The following is a 16,833-nucleotide window of genomic DNA, read 5'->3' as shown; positions in this document are numbered from 1 at the left end:
GAAATCTTTGCAGATAATAAAAAGTCCAATAAAATCAGTCAAATTCATTCACTGTATACAGCACACAATTGTTACAGTAAATTTGACTGCATAGTATTAGAGATTGTCGTACGTATTGCCTTTACTCCAATGTGCTGGATATTTCCTACTGGAAGCAACTACTTCATGGGTGTGCTTTGATGATGGAGAGGGCCACAATATTTCTACACTCACTCCAGAGGGCCACATTGCACATCGCATAATACCGTCGGGACCGAGTTCAAATCCTGGGCTTTACATTGGCATGTTTGGAATTGTAACAGTATACCGATATTAAAACTGCGGGCTGTATCCGGGCTGCCAGTCACCCATGTTTGAAGTGGTTGTGTTGATGCTGCTGTTTGCAGGTGAGCAGAGCATCATGTCGAAGCTGAGGAAGGAGATGGAGAAGTACAGGGACATCGATGAGGACGAGCTCCTGAAGAAGCTGTCGGAGGAGGAGTTACAGCGCTTAGAGGACGAACTGGAGGAGCTGGACCCTGACGTGAGTACATCGGTGGTTGATTGATTGATTGATTGATTGATTGATTGATTTAGACTGGGAACGCAAATCTGTGTCACTTTAGATTTGAAGCGCTTTAACGATTATTTTATTATTTAACTATTAGAAAATAGCAGATCTACAAGCTCACGATCTACTGTGAACTTGTAGATCTGCTATTCTCAGAGCGCAACACCTGAGTGCAGCCAAACGTAAAATTACTTGTCTTTTAGTTGTCTTACAGTATAGTTCTACTGGATCTCCCCTCCACTAGTCCCTCCCTGACATTTTAGTCTAGTTGTTGACAAAATTGTCATTATTTTTAGTGTTCGTTTTTGGTCATCATCGTATTCTACGAACGTTGTTCGTCATAGTTTTAGTCAACGGAATTAACACTGATCAGTGTTGCCAGATGTACGATAATTATTGTATTTGTGCTATAACGTTACGATGATGGTTTACATCCCGCCACTCCGACATGTCTCCTTTCCGACATGTCTCCATTCCGACACTAACCCTATCTCTAAACTTAACCCCTATGGGAGTGTCGCCACTCCGACAATTAGAAGTCAATTTCGGAGTGGCGACATGTCGGAATGGAGAGAGACTCCCGTTACGATGTATGCATTGAACCGAGAGGCTCTGCTCTTCAGTTGTATTTGATGTATCCACGGCGTATTGTGTCTGGTAGCCCTGCGTCATATATCATGTAGTTAGTATTGTATTGTGTACCTGGTGGTGCTTCAGTTATAGCGTTGTTTAGTTAGCATTTGCTCTTCTATTATGCATTTACTGTATATTTATGTGTTTGATGTGTGTGCAGTCAGTGTTTTGTAAGCTCTGTGCGTGCCCAGTGATGATGGATCATGCTGTGTATCTGCTGGTGATGACAGTAGCTGTAATGGCTTTCTGAATTAATGGCAAACTCTTCGTAAATGCCCTCTGTGCCAAGGGAATGACTGGAAATTTATAGGGCTCTGTGGGTGTGTGCGTGTTTGTGCGTGCACTTGTATTCACTTGAGTGCGTGCCTGTTTGCGTGGGAACTAGGCTGCCCTCGTCTCTTCCAGTAAACCATTAGAAGTACTTGGGCTTTAACTGGGAGGAACACCATCATAATAACATGTCCTCTGGTGCTTTGTTGTTCTGAAGTACTGTCGTCTTTTCAGCATCCGAGGGCGTTAAGGTCTTTCACAACTGTTGCCATTGAGTCCCTTGCTGTCTCTCTCTCTCTTTCCTCTATCTCTCCCTGGCCTCTGGATTTCTGATTTTCAAATCGCAACGACAAAATGCAGCAGTGTGCAAAAGCTGGTTGCACACTGGCACTGCACTGCACTACTTAACTGTGACAAGAGCGTTTTCGGGTGTTTTATTTTATTTTCCTTGGCCATAAACTATTTATTTTCACAAGTTTACTTTCTGGGAAAAAGCCATTTGTGTTGAATGTGGGCCAAGTCATGAATGACAAATGACAAATTGTGTCATTGACAGAATAGTAATGGTCTGGAAGGCCAAGCCATAAAAAAAACACAACGGGCTGTTTTTCTCATGACACCATCGTATACAATAGTATACGAAAGCATACAATAAAGGGCTTAAGTGGTTAGGATAAGGAGCAGATATGACAGAGCTGTGTGGTGACTTATGCTGAAAGATATAACCTTAGGCACCGGTGCCAACATTGCCACAGGGGAAGGGTGATCACTGAAACACTGGCAGAAGTTTGAGAGAGAGGATGTTTGAGCGGTGAAAACCAATCTTGCATTTAACGTTGTGTGTATTAGTACGGATCTCCATATATGGAGATCTGTGCTCAATGCTCATACACATAAAGTAACTGACGTCACGGACAGAACGACTCATACAAGGAGAGATGCACGTGTCGTGTTTGCACCGCTCACTTCACACCGGCGTGATTTTTTGCCATTATTTTAAAATCAAATATTGTTTTTAAAAGTGGTATATTAAATTAAGTCACCTATTTAGCAGCAAATTACATCCTGCACACTATTTTACATTAAAAAGAAATCTGAACTATGACTGGGGCAGGGAGATAGGTGGGTTATTTCTCTGAGTCTAATGATCATTATAACAATGTCCTGACAATCAAAATATGTCGGAATGTAAAATGTATGTTGATTGTTGACATGGCACGCTGACTATCTAGAAAATAAAAACATGGCACTTAATTTCCAAAAGGTTGCAGACCCCTGGTGTATACACTGTACTCTAGTCTATAAATACCTTGTCACATGGACGCTTTAAAGAGCACTGCTATAGGTGCTAAGTGGGGGTGGAGGAGGGGGGGTTCAGGATGAAACGCTTGTTAGATGGAGAGAGAGAAAGCAGCAAGGCCTTCCTGTGGATCTATAAAAATATAGAGGCAGTGGTGGAAAAAGTACTCGCATATTACTTACTTACTTACTTAAAGTTGGAATGTCACGTGTAACGGAGGTGATCTGAACCTCCCCACCCGGCTTCGTACTCGGGTCTCCCACGCAAAAGTCCAATATCTTAACCACTAGACCAAAGAGACATCTCCTTGGTCCAGGGGAAATACTAGACTTTTGAGGCTTCAAGGCTGGGGCTGCGACTCTCTCCGCCACACTCACCCCCCTTTGACCTCCTCCTATGGGGAAGCCCGAATCCGGGTCACGGCACCAATGTAACGGAGGTGATCCGAACCTCCCAACCCGGCTTCGAACCCGGGTCTCCCGCGTGAAAGTCCAATATCTTAACCATCACTCCAAAGGGATATCCCTTGGTCCGGGGGAGATACTAGACTTTTGAGGCTTCAAGGCTGGGGCTGCGACTCTCTCCGTCACACACGCAACAAAGTTTAACATTATGCTACAGTAGGTCATGTGGTCTTTCTACAAACGCTCTGAAAATGGAGCGAGTGAATATGCCATGAAGTTGCGGAATCTTTATAATTTTTACAGCTGCAACTGCTATTTTAAAATGTTGTTATAACAATTCGCATTCTCACTGTGTTCAGCTCTCAAAATTCACTGGAGCAAAAGTATTGGCATGAAAAGGTACTTAAAGTACTACAATTGAAAGTACTTTTATAATTGAAAGTAAATATAATTTATTTATTACTATTATAATTATTATTATTATATTTCAAGTTTTCAAATGTATAACAATCTTTTGAAAATAGTGTGTCTACAAGCTAACAATGTTGTGAGCTTGTAGATCGTCTGTTTTCAAATTGCCCAAAATGTATATAGGGTTGAAGCGGTTAATCTATGTTTTGTAATAATAATCAATATACAAAGTAACTAGTAACTAAAGTTCTCAAATAAATGTAGCGTAAAAGTACGATTATTGGGTCCGAGATGTAGTGGAGTAGAAGTAAAAGTAGAGGAAATTGGAAATACTCAATTACAAATTCTGCAAACTTGTACTTAAGTACAGTACCTAAGTAAATGTACTTAGTTACTTTACGCTACTGTAAAGAGGCATGAGAGAGGTGCGTTGGAGAGAGAGAGAGAGAGAGAGAGAGAGAGAGAGAGAGAGAGAGACCACACTGTTGGATCGCTGATCCAACATAATTTTAAAGGAGTGTTGCTGTGTGTCTGTCTGTCTGTCTTGGTTTGTTTCATAAAGATTTGTGTTTTGGGGCTTTTATGCCGACTGACAGGAAATGGGGGGAGAGACGGGGAGTGACATGCGGCAAAGGTCGTCCGGATCGGGAATTGAACCAGTGATGCCATCAGGCATCAATGCCTATGTGGTATGCGCCTGGACCCGTAGGCCAGCGGGCACGCCTTGGTTTGTTTCAGAATTCCTTTTTATTCATAGCCGTCACCGGGGGGGAAGAGGGGGAGAGAGCAGGGGCGTCAATTGGGTATGGCAGGGGTATGCAGCTGCCATACCCTGGGTCCAGGGGGGGAAATAAAAGTTACCGTACTTTTAAATATAAATCCATGAATGTCTCTGTCTATCTGCGCTGGTTATTATGTTGTTAAATTACAGTAAAATAACAACAAATGCAATTTTTTTTTTTTTAAATGGTCACTTTAACAAGGTATTATAATTATATTCTCCCCATCTTGACAAAATGGTATATTCCCAGGTTCCATAGGTCAGCTGCACAGGTGCAATGCATTATTGTTAATTGTGGCACTTTTACTAACATGCTAAGTTTAGCTGCACTTGAACAACTGTTCCAGGATGCCATACACAGCCCAAGAAACCGTAGAAACCTGTGTAAAGAAACTGACAAAACTCGTTTTTTTCAGACATTGTGAAAATAGCAGATCTACATGCTCATGTAGATCGGCTATTTTCACAATGGAACCGTGTTATACAAAATGTAATGCCTCTTTTCCATGAGGACTCCCATCTTTGCCATACCCTAGCTTTTGCTGAACTGACGCCACTGGGAGAGAGAGGTTCAGAAAGGGCTGGAGACAAATGGAGAGAGACACAGAGAGCGAGCTGAGGGGGAGAGAGAGACAGAATCAGAGATAGTGTAGAGAGACAGAGAGAGAGAGAGAGCGGTGAGAGGGGAGATAAGATAGGAGGCTATAAGTAGCACACTGTAGCTATAAGAATAACTCTGGAGGCCTGGCAAACCTCTCCCTGTCAAGTTGGACTTCATTTAACAGTTTTTAAGCACGTCACCACCTCCGAAATGGACAAAATGCCCCAGAACAGCGTGGAGAAAGACCAGTTAGTTGTCGGCCCAGTAAAACCACAACGTAAACAAAGTCAGGAGGGAGCGCGCGGTCGTATAGCTGACAGGATAGTACGTCAACCACGTAGTCGGATGATCCCCTCCCATCCTGTTTGATTCCATCTACCCAGACCTGTGTCGTGCGCCTCTTCCCCCCTCTCTGCCTTGTGTCTCTGCTGCAGGGTTTCTCAAAGTGGGTGCCGTGACGCAAATCCAGGGGTGCCACAGAATACTTTCGATTATATTTGACTTTGTAAAACGGACCTGAGTCACACTGCATTCATTTCATTCATTCACTGCGTTCTTTTTTTTTCAGTCGACACCGAATCTCTTCGCCAAAAACAGCCGATATACGAGCTCACTCGTTGTAGATCAGCTACTTTTGGTGAATGTTCCCCCCAGATTAGGGTGGTTAAACGTCAAGTATAGAGTTATTTTCAGTCTGTCCTAATGGACGTTCTCCTTGTGACACACACTGTGTGTTAGTGGTGGAAGGTCTAAATGTTTACGTATAGCGTTGTATGACATAGATGTAAGCTTCTGTAGAGCAGGGTTTACCAAAGTGGGTGCCGTGATGCAAGTCCAGGAATGCCACAGAATAATTAAATAATATTTGGATTTCATCAATATCACTTCACTATGCTTAGTTAGTAAAACAGATCTGATTTGTACTGTACTGTCTTGATGAGTTATTTTCCATCCCCCCCGGATTAGGGATGCTGGTAAAGTTATGTTCAGTCAGTTCTGATAGAAAATGATATTTCTCTGACATAGCCTACTGTATCTCAGGTGGGAAGATGTGCATATTTTTACGTAGCGTAATAGGATGTAAGATTCAAAACATGAACAGATGTAATTCAGGAGTGCCGTGGATGATAAGGTTATATGTACAGGGGTGACCTGAGACTAAAACGTTTTAGAAACACCAGCCTGCTGTGCTCTACAGCTAAATACACCAAAAGCTGACTGAAAACTATGTGAGATAACGGTAGCCTAGTAAACTAGACTCCTCCTACGAGGCTAAAGATAAGGGTGTTTTAACCGTGATTCAGTCTAATCGTGGACAGATGCTGACCTCATATCGTGTCAACACGTGCCTAGTTGACCCTGTTGAGTGTTAAATTACAAATCATAACGGAAGAGCAAAAGAGGTAAATATGTAGAAGCCCCTTTTTGTTTTTGATTCTCTTTTTTTCCTTTCTCTTTCTGGAAAAAAACTAAAATGATGGCTTGCACAAAAACTAAATCTGTAAACCTGTGATTCAGATTCTGACTCTGACTTCTCTGGTGGCTTTAGCAGTTTATTTATGCTTTATTTAGATTGGATTGGATTAGATTAGACATGACATTAGACATGAAATCATCAGAGCTTAAATCCTGGACTTGTTTTGAATGAGTACAATGTTTTAACCAATCTATAAGGTAGAGCAGTGGTTCCCAAACCTTTTAGCTCAAGACCCAAAAAAGAAAGCTCAGGACCAAAACTGGTGAAAATAGCAGAAGCTCACAATGCATCGCCTCGTGCCGTGTGAGCTTGCAGATTGGCTATTTTTGAGAAATGATGATAATTCAAGCAAAATGCAGCAAACAAAAACTTCTGCAGCCTAACCCGGTTGTAGCCGTAAACAGACGCTTGCTGCGGGTGCTTGTGAAAGACGTTGGTGCATACGTCATGATGCAACGCGCACGGAAGCAAAAGGAGTGTCTATGCTCCATTGACTCCTATTCTATGCTGTAACATAAAAACGTCTGTATCTCTGAATAAGGTGCAAATAACGCATTATTTGACTGCATTGGTCCCACGTCTCATTGTTCCTCCATTGTTCCCATTAGTCCCACGCTGGTGAATGCTAACCTGGTGAATGCAACTATGCCTAAACCTAACCCTAACGCTAACCTAAGTAAAACTATGCCTAAACCTAACCCTAATCCTAACCTTAACTTCAGTAAAACTATGCCTAAACCTAACCCTAATCCTAACCTTAACTTCAGTAAAACTATGCCTAAACCTAACCCTAATCCTAACCCTAACCTCAGTCAAATTATTCCTAGTTCCCCGAAGGAGGCACCGCTTGCTCCACCTTGTGCCCAAAAACGAGCGCTCCTGATCTCAATCTTACTGAATCTCAAAAAAACTGTGACATATATACCCCTGGCCCATAGCATAGGGTCTACAACACACAGGGTACAGCGTAATGAAATGAACTGCTCAAATGCACCGCTAGACTTCAAACTGGGGTACGTGGAAAAATAACTTGTCAAGTAGAGTGCAAATCAGGTCTGTCTGACTAGGCATAGAGGGGACAGTGATTAAATTGGCACCCACTTTGGGAAACCCTGTGCCCAGTCAAATGCCCCAAATTGTAAAGTGCTAACCAACGATATGTTGTTGTTTTTTTCTTCTTTTGCCCGTCCCAACGGCAGAATGAGTTGCTGCCGGCGGGCATGAGGCAGAAGGACCAGACCAAGAAGGCTCCCACCGGGCTGTTCCAGAGAGACAACCTGCTGGCACACCTGGAGAAGCAGGCCAAAGAGCATCCCGACAAGGAGGACCTGGTGCCCTTCACCGGAGAGAAGAGAGGTCTTTCATTCAACACTTTGTTAATTTTAGGCCTAGAATTATTGAACGCTTTAACCAGTGAAAAATAGCAGATATACAAGCTCACAGCGCGGCACCGAGTGCCGCGCCGCGAGCTTGTAGATCTGCTATTTTTGAAAAAGTCGTGAAAATGTGTGCAAATCTTTGAACATATGTATTTTCAAAGCGAACGTTTGTAACTCAAATTTTGCTTCTGGGTGGTCTCTGGAACTAGATATTTTGAGATGGGGGGGTCCGTGGCCAAATAAATATCATTTTGGGGGTCCTTCACATGAAAAGGTTTGAGAACCACTGACATAGTAGTCTCTCAAGAACAGACTAACTGAGCTCCAGTTAAGTGAAAAGGACCTTTTCTTTGACAATGGCGAGCCAGATTGCTGACATAGAAACATAGGGTTTTTAAAAAAAAGTCAAAATTTAAAATTTCACAATTTGTCAAAAATAGCAGATGTACAAGCTCGCAGCCGCGCTGTGAGCTTGTATATCTGCTTTTTTTCAATAGTTAAAGCATAAAATAATGATACACAATACTGTGTACCCGTTCTGAATGGGTTAACAGTTTGCAAAAGGAAAGTACAGAGGCACAGTTATACAGTCATGACTGTATTGTATATAGGATTGTGGTCCTACCTGTATGTTCGGAGATTTTGGACCCTTTGTGGACGTAAACACCATTGACCCGGATGTACTGTAGGTCAAAATCTCCAGATACGCGAATAGCTGGATATGACCTAACCGGAACCGGATACAGCGTTTCAGAAGCGGGACAAGAGCGAAAACTGGATTAAACGGTGATAAAACAATGATCTGTCGGATCTCGTCATTGGTATTGAGTCAGTTAAGACCTGGAACGCAAATCTGCGTCACTTTAGATTTTAACCACTTATTATTATTATTTTATGCTTTATCTATCGAAAAATAGCAGATATACAAGCTCACAGCGTGGCACTCGGTGCCGCGCTGTGAGCTTGTACAGTATCTGCTATTTTTGTAAAATCATGACAATTTGTGCAAGTCTTTGAATATTTTGACCCGATTCTATAATTGTCTTATGAATCCTTCTCCTAAATCAGTGGTTCTCAAACTTTTTCATGTCAAGGACCCCCAAAATTATAGGTATTTGTCCGCGGACCCCTCATCTCAAAATATGTTGTTCCAGGGACCCCCAGTAGCAAAGATTTGAGTTACAAAGGTTTGCTTTGAAAAATATATATTTAAGCAATATTACATGAGCCCGAAGGGCGAGTGCCCGTAGGCAGCGCCTACAGGCACGGCTGTGCTGGGCGTCCTTACAAGCACACAGGGTGGGGTGTGATGGAGGGTGGGGTGTGATGGAGGGTGGGGTGTGCACACAGGGTGGGGTGTGATGGAGGGTGACACATGCCAGGCATCTCTTCATGAAACCCTAGAAGCTCTGTCAAGTGACTGTCTGCAGCAGGTCCATTAGACCAGTGGTTACGTTGTTTCTGGGTCAAGGCCGACCATACTTGTGGGGTGTCAGGTCAGGTGTGTGGTACTTGTTTAAATGGATCTTACTGTAACGGGAGGATCTATCCACCGTCTATCGATCTATCCTCCACACTGAGCGGGAAAGTTTCCTTACACAGGTTAACCTTTCGCTGTTATCTTAGGAATGTTTCTTAAAGATGTAATAGAGCAAACACATTTACTGCCACAATCTTGACGATCCCCGATCCTGCCGTGCTATTTTATGATTTCTTCCCTTTTAATGTGCTCGCAGCATGTCCTTTGTGCACAATGCGTGTCGCCGGTAACTGCTGGCAGTGGACCGGCAGCCGCAGACAACAGCTGCGCCAGGCATCCACGCACGGACCGGAGGCCGCAGCAGGCATCGCCGCCCGACGGGTGGTCAGGTTTAGGCATAGTTTTACTTGAGGCTAGGGTTAGGTTTAGGCATAGTTTTACTGAGGTTAGGATTAAGGTTAGGTTTAGGTACCGTCGTCGGACAATGTCTGCTGCAGAGGTGCCTCGGATTGATTGCCGACTGTTGTAGTTGCCGGCAAATGCACGAGCTCGCTCTCTCTCCCAATGGAGAATGGGTTTGTTTTATAGACAATCTTTCTAATATTAATGAATATACGATATTATGGCGACAATATCTTCTTCTCTGTGTTTATCCTGTCTGTCTGTCTGTATGCCTGTGTAGGGTTATTTAGGCCAGGGTTTCTCAAAGTGTGCTATGTCATTGTTCCCGACATCTCATCGTTCTGACGTCCCATTAGTCCGACACTGGTGAATTATAACCTGGTGAATGCTAACCTGCCGATGCTGGTGAATGCTAACCTGGTGAATGCTAACCCTAACCAATGTAGGACTAATATAATGAGATGTCAGAGTTATGGGTAGTACCCTTCTCAAAGTGGGTGCCGTGACGCAAGTCCAGAGGTGCCTCAGAATAGTTTAATATTTGGAATGTATCAATGTCACTTCAGTTTAACCACTTATGCTTAGTGAAATGGACCTGAGTTGCACTGTACTTACTTGGTACGACCTTTTTCGGCCTACAGTACACCAAAGTATCTTCGCCAAAAATAGCAAATGTACAAGCTCACAACGCGTCACATTGTGACGCGCTGTGAGCTTGTAGATTGGCTATTTTTGGTGAACGTTCCAACCAGAATAGGGATGCTGGGGTTTAAGTCGTTAAACGCCAAGTTAGCTCAGGTTTACATATTTGGCGTAAATGTAAGGTGCTGTTTAAAGTAACGATGTAATGTTGGACGTTGTGCCGTGAATGAAAAGGTTTATTTTCACGGGTTGCCCTGAGCCAAGATGTTTGAGAACCACTGATTTAGGCTGATGACAGGATGAAGGCTAGCATGTTATGTTTGGCTGAACTTTAGAGGGCAGACCACACACACACACACACACACACACACACACACACACACACACACACACACACACACACACACACACACACGCTCTAGTCAGTCAGACAAGGTGACGACAGGCCAGGGTCCTCCATGACATCATGTGATACCTCAGGCTTTCAGAGGTTGCATAACTGCTGAAATGGAGCTGACCAGCACACACTTACTTCATGAAGTCATTTTGAAGACATTTATTAGTTTAGTTTTTATTTGTTGGCAAAACTGTCAGAGTGTTTAGTCATAGCTTCATTTTTATTTTAGTTTTTTATTAGTTTTATTCGCCAAAATGAACACATGGATATCATATGAGATATGATTTACAGTATATCGTGGCATATGTCACTTTAAAACACTGACTGTTTTCCAAACAGTGGGTAGGGACCCATTTTTGCGTCACGGACACATGCACGCGGGAATACTCAAGTAAAGTACAAATACCTCAAAATACCTTAAAGGGGAAGACCACCCATTTTCAATGTTGAACTATGTCATTAATATACTTTAGAGGAGTTGTGTGGAAATTTAAAAAAAAGTTCCCCCCCTTCTGTGTTGCCTAGAACTGGAGGATTGATTTTGGGGTTTGTATTGTAAATCACATGGGTGTGATGTCATCTCGGTGTATTTTACAATAGAAACCCCAAAATCAAACCTCCAGTTCTAGGCGACATAGAAGGGGGGGAACCTTTTTATTTATTTCCACACTCCACTAAGTTAATGACATACCGGTAGTTCAATATGAAAATGGGTGGTTTTCCCCTTTAAGTACAGTGCTTGAGTACATTTTTACTTTACACCATGGATGTCGCACTGTATTTGTGTGTAAAGGTCCTTCAAATTCCCAAGTCCGGAAAAAAAAAACTGTGCCGTTATTTGTTTATTTTTCGTGCACCCAAATTCACACCGATATTCGTCCGGAAAAAACCTTAAGTGTGTGTTGTTGTGTTTTTGGTGGTTGTAGGTAAAGCGTTCGTACCAAAGAAGATGGTGGATCCCATCATGGAGAACGTGACCCTGGAGCCTGAGCTGGAGGAAGCCCTGGCAAACGCCAGCGACGCAGAGCTCTGTGACATCGCAGGTGTGACAGAAACACGCACGCACGCATGCAAACACACACACACACACACACACACACACACACACACACACACACACACACACACACACACACACACACACACACACACACACACACACACACACACAGTGTGCCAGTGCTGGCAGTGTAAGTACATGATCACCCTCACACGTCACACGCACACACACATCCAGAGACGCGCGCACATTTGCACATGCCTGCAAAAACACACATGGACAGTGCAGTAAAACACACAAAAACACATCCATGCACAATAGTAAAGCACACGTCACGTGCAAACTCTGAACACCTGAATACAGGTCCTGGTCTCAACTTCATTTCCTGCATTACAGTCCATGTAACCTGCCTTTCTACCACTTGAGTCCTATATATACTTTGTCATGCCACGAATAGCACAAATCAAAGGTGTATTCAGTGATAATGAAAGTGGCCGGGGGTCATCTTGTCCCTTACTGGCTTACAGCGTGGAAATGTTTCGTTATTTATAGATTTTTTTACACCATTATAATGTTCTCGTTTTGATCATTAGACCCAATCACTGAATATCGGTAGGCCTACGTCTCCAGCTTCAGGATATGTATGATACTGATTTACTACGAGACTGTGGCATTTTATGAGTTCAGTAGTTTACAATCTAGGCATTTAGCAGACGTTCTTAATTCAGAGCGACTGTGGTTCTCAAAACTTTTATTTTGACCATCATAACTAAACATCATAACATAACTACGGCCATACTCTACCCTGATTGGTCGAGGACTGGCTGGCCACCTCTGAAAACCGAATCTAGCTATGCTCGCAACACGGGCCAATGTTGGAAGTCCTTATATGGTCAGCACACATACTAGTGAGGAGAATGAATTGAAAATGTACCAACTGAATATACCTTTAATAGCCGGTCTACAATCTCCAAAATGTGCTGGCGTGTTGTGAGCTTATAGATCGTCTATTTTTGGTGAATGATATTAAAAAAAGGAGGGGACCCAGTAGCCCTGGGGGACACCGACCAACCAAGTATATACTGTAGGGTTTAAGTGTTTTTTTTTTCTTTTTCAGAAAATAGTTGCGACGCGTTGAGAGCTCGTCGATCAGCTATTCTCTGAGAATTCTCCACCAAAAAAAACAGAAAAGACACTGTCATAGTTATAGAGCCCTGAGGGACTCCGTATAGGTGGTTAACCTAACCCTAACCCTAACCCAGTTATTATTGGCTTCGTCCCATCCTACCACTAATCCTTAATCCTAACCTGGAAACTCACCTCAGGCGCACATCGGCACATCATCAGCATACGCTCTCATCTCACCATCTTGTTGACATCTGTGTTTTCCCTGTAAACAAACTTTCCTGTCTCCTCCTCTTCAGCACTCCATCCATCCATCCTTCCTTCCTCCACCTTTCTCACACCGTGCCCCCCTCCTTCATTTCTCAACCAATCCTCCCACTGTCTTCACCACCCCACCTGCATCACCACCGTTGGAGACCTCGCTGTCCGTTAGCAGAGCTCCATCCTGGGTATAGAATGCAACAATCTGCATGGGCGGCCTCCGCATGTTCATGTTCATGATGTTCATGTTCTTAGCTGCAAAGCTTTTCTGTATTTCCTAGGAGCCGGGATTCAAAACCCCGTCTCTTCCTGCATGACAGACCAAATTTATTCTGCTCAGGTTGTTTATGAGTTTTATGCAGCGCTACTTGTTAACCAGTAGGTGTCCTACCCGAGCAGGGAGACTTTTAGTTCTACTGGACGTCTTCTCCACTAGTTCCTCCATAACTTTTTCTTTTTTCTTTTAATTTTTATCCCACTATTTCTGTAACCCATTTTTCACCCAGTGCCAATTGCCTAAGCTGTAATCGTGGGTGCTGCTCTCCCTGAACTGAGCTCATTCAGTGCATGAGGAGTGAGCAGGCCGCTTCTTATCACCTGACAGGGAGGAGTTTCCCCGATTGGACGTAGCGTGTGGAAGGAACACGTTATTCCAACCAGTTCCTCCCCCCTCCATCAGGCACCCCGGCTGGCCAGGGGGAGGCAGTATAGACCAGGATTACTGCATGTTTTTTGTGAGCGTACCTACCCTAGGGGACACGGAGAGAACATGCAAACTCCACACAGAAAGGCCCTTTCACCAACCCCACCTAGGGTGTAGGCACTGATGACGAGGAGAGAACACGCCCCCAGCGTCCACGGCGGGAATCGAACCCAGTACTTTCTAGCTGTGAGGCGACGGCGCTACCGACTGCGCCATCTTGACCCCTCCTCCCTAACATTTTAGTCTAGTTTTTACAAAATGTTAATTTAATATAATATGGTTTTAGTCACCATAGCTAAGTTTGTATTTATTTATTTATTTTTCGTCAGTAAAAAAAGGTAGCCCACAACATTTTTTGTCATAGTTTTTAGTGGAAGGAAATGAACGCTGCCTTGAAGCATGCTCGTGGTGTGAGTGGTCATTAATCCGCCGTCGTCCTCCTCGTGCCCAGCACTGACAATGGCTCTTGGCAGCTCGCACGTTCTCCGGGCTGTTTATGTCTCTCACAAACACATGGCGTTCTCACGCTCTCCGTCTCCCTGACACACGGACAGGGTGATAATTCTCTCTAAATAGGTTTGTTTCACAGGGCCAGCTCTAAAGTGGCTGGCTGCCGCCGCTTTGCTTTTAAGAGCCATATTGCCTCCGTAGTCCATAGTGTTGCTGCGCTGCGTGCCGTCTTGGTGAGACTTGAGTGTGTCACCACTTAATGACGGGCGGGCTCCCATCAAAGACCCACTCTGGGCGCTTTTCGACTGGCAAAGAACCGGTTCGGGTTCTTTTCTCCCGGCTATGGGGTGAACCAGAGGTGAGCTTTTCCCCCCCGAGAACCGAGTCGTTTTCCGAAACGGTAAAAGTTGGTTCGGAACGGGAACCACAAAATTCTTGTTGTTTCCAGGGAACGACATACGTGGGTTGTGTGGTTCAATCTGGTGGATACAAAAGCCAGTTCACGGCCGGTTCGCAAGAACAAACCAAGGTTCCAAGAAAGTTGAATGGCACTGGTTCTTGAAGGTTCTTGAAGGTTCTTTTGGTGGAAAAGCCCTCCCAACCTGTGTTCTGTTCACTCACTGCAACATCCTGAGTTTTAGTGTAACCTATTGAGACTGGAGGCCCGGTCTCAACAAAAATGCCTTTTTTTTTCGTGCCAAGGATCCACAAAATGATATGTATTCGGCCGTGCATTGTATGTACATTTTATTTTCAGCATGCAACCAAGCGTAAAATCAGCCATTACGACACCATCAAGGCCCCGCCGAAATCAACTGTACATTTACTAAAACTAAATGTAATTTTATTCAAAAGACTATGCATAAAACAAACTCAGAATTCGCTGTGAAAATCAACACTGTCTCTTTGTGTGTGTGTGCGTCCTCCGTCCTCCAGCCATCCTGGGCATGCACACCCTGATGAGCAACCAGCAGTACTATGAGGCCCTGGCCAGCAGCAACATAGTCAACAAGCAGGGACTCAACAGTAAGTCCAGCACGCACACACATGCACGCACAGACACACGCTCGCATGCGCACACACACACACACACACACACACACACACACACACAAACCACCAGGGGTCATCAGTATGTCTGTATATACACACACACACAGACACACACACACACGTGTCCTATAGCCGTTCCAGGAGTCCTGTGGACGGCACGATCTGTTTATCTGACTTACAACACGCTGTGGAAACTATAGCACTTTGTTGCGCACGCACACACACACACACACACACACACACGCACACGCACACGCACACACACACACAGGCTTTGATGAGTCATGTGTTTATCCTATACAGTGCAGTAGTTTATCCTATACGTTTTCCCAAACAGAGGAGGAGGTGCCGTCGTGTCACCACTACCAAATATGACCTCCTCCTGCCGTCCCACAATGCACTCTGTCTCATCCTCAGTGTTCTCTTGACGCCATTAAGACCTACACATGTCTTCTGACTCCATGCATGTCTCTATCATCAGTGGTTCTCAAAACGTGTCAAGGACCCACCGAATTATAATGTGTTTGACCGCGGACCCCCATCTCAAAACAATTTAGTTCCAGGGAGACCCAGAGAAAGATTTGAGTTACAAATGTTTGCTTTAAAAATAAAACTACTTTACTGCCCCCCCCCCTCTACTAGACTAGACCCGACCTCTACTAGACTATCCCATGAATTCTTAGGATTGTTTAATGACTGTGAGAAAATACTACGAGTATCAATTAACAGACGATAAGGCCAGGCTTTATTTGGCTACACACAGACAAAGGAATGTTGACAGATAACATGAAGCAGCTCCCAGCTGAGACAGTCAACAGTCCATATGAACTCTTATGATAAGGCACGTGCACAGCACACATACTGTAGTCTTCAAAGGGGGCTTGAGCCCCTCCCCTTTTACCCGTCTGTATAAAGTCCCCTCTCCAGACCATGAATGCAGTTTTCACTATGGTGAAAGAAATGCAAACGCCCCCTTTTCCATGCCATACCCGAAGGCAGCATTCAAGAGAATTACCTTGTCCAAACTCTCCTTAACTTTAATGAAGTGCGCTCTCTGTGTAGAAATTCATGCCGTTAAGCCACATCTCCAGTATTGCCTTTTTATGCTTAGTAATCTTAAAATAAAAAAACGGTTCTTTTGTGAAAATAGCAGATCCTCCGTCATGCACTGCCTGGGATCAATTCAACTTTTATTTGCCGAGCTGCATATCCGGTACCATTTAAACCCTCTATAATTGGTCAAACAGACCTGGAAATAACCTACTTGCAGGGTGTCCGCGGATCTTGAAAAGCATTGAAAAGTATTGAATTTAGTTTTGCAAATTCAAGGCCTTAAAATGTCTTAAAAAGTATGGAATAGTGTGAGTGGGGGTATTGAATTTTATCTGGGGCAGAATGAATAAACGTGTCGCAAACAGACTTGTTGCGTTTATTTCACTCCGTAGTTTTTTCTTCCTGGTTCTGAGCTGTCCGACGTAATCCAATAAAAGTAATGTAATGATTGCTGTGATGCG

The 16,833-nt window shown here is 43.9% G+C and overlaps 1 protein-coding gene across 1 annotated transcript in view; it reads left to right on the top strand.

Annotated features, from left to right (window-relative positions):
• Positions 1-400: 400 nt before the first annotated feature.
• tmod1 (tropomodulin 1) overlaps positions 401-16,833 on the top strand; it is a gene marked incomplete at both ends in the record, with an annotated part of 30,107 nt that continues 13,674 nt past the window's right edge. Inside the window, 4 exons of the mRNA XM_080721602.1 lie at positions 401-523; positions 7,627-7,783; positions 11,654-11,770; positions 15,203-15,292. Coding sequence (XP_080577728.1) covers positions 401-523; positions 7,627-7,783; positions 11,654-11,770; positions 15,203-15,292 — 487 coding nt within the window. The remainder of the gene's footprint in view (positions 524-7,626; positions 7,784-11,653; positions 11,771-15,202; positions 15,293-16,833) is intronic.

This window comes from Nannobrachium achirus (genome assembly GCF_963921795.1).
Source record: "Nannobrachium achirus genome assembly, chromosome: 3".
NCBI lineage: Eukaryota > Metazoa > Chordata > Actinopteri > Myctophiformes > Myctophidae > Nannobrachium > Nannobrachium achirus.
Note: the sequence above shows the minus strand (reverse complement) of the source record. Positions and strands in the feature narration are given on the sequence as shown.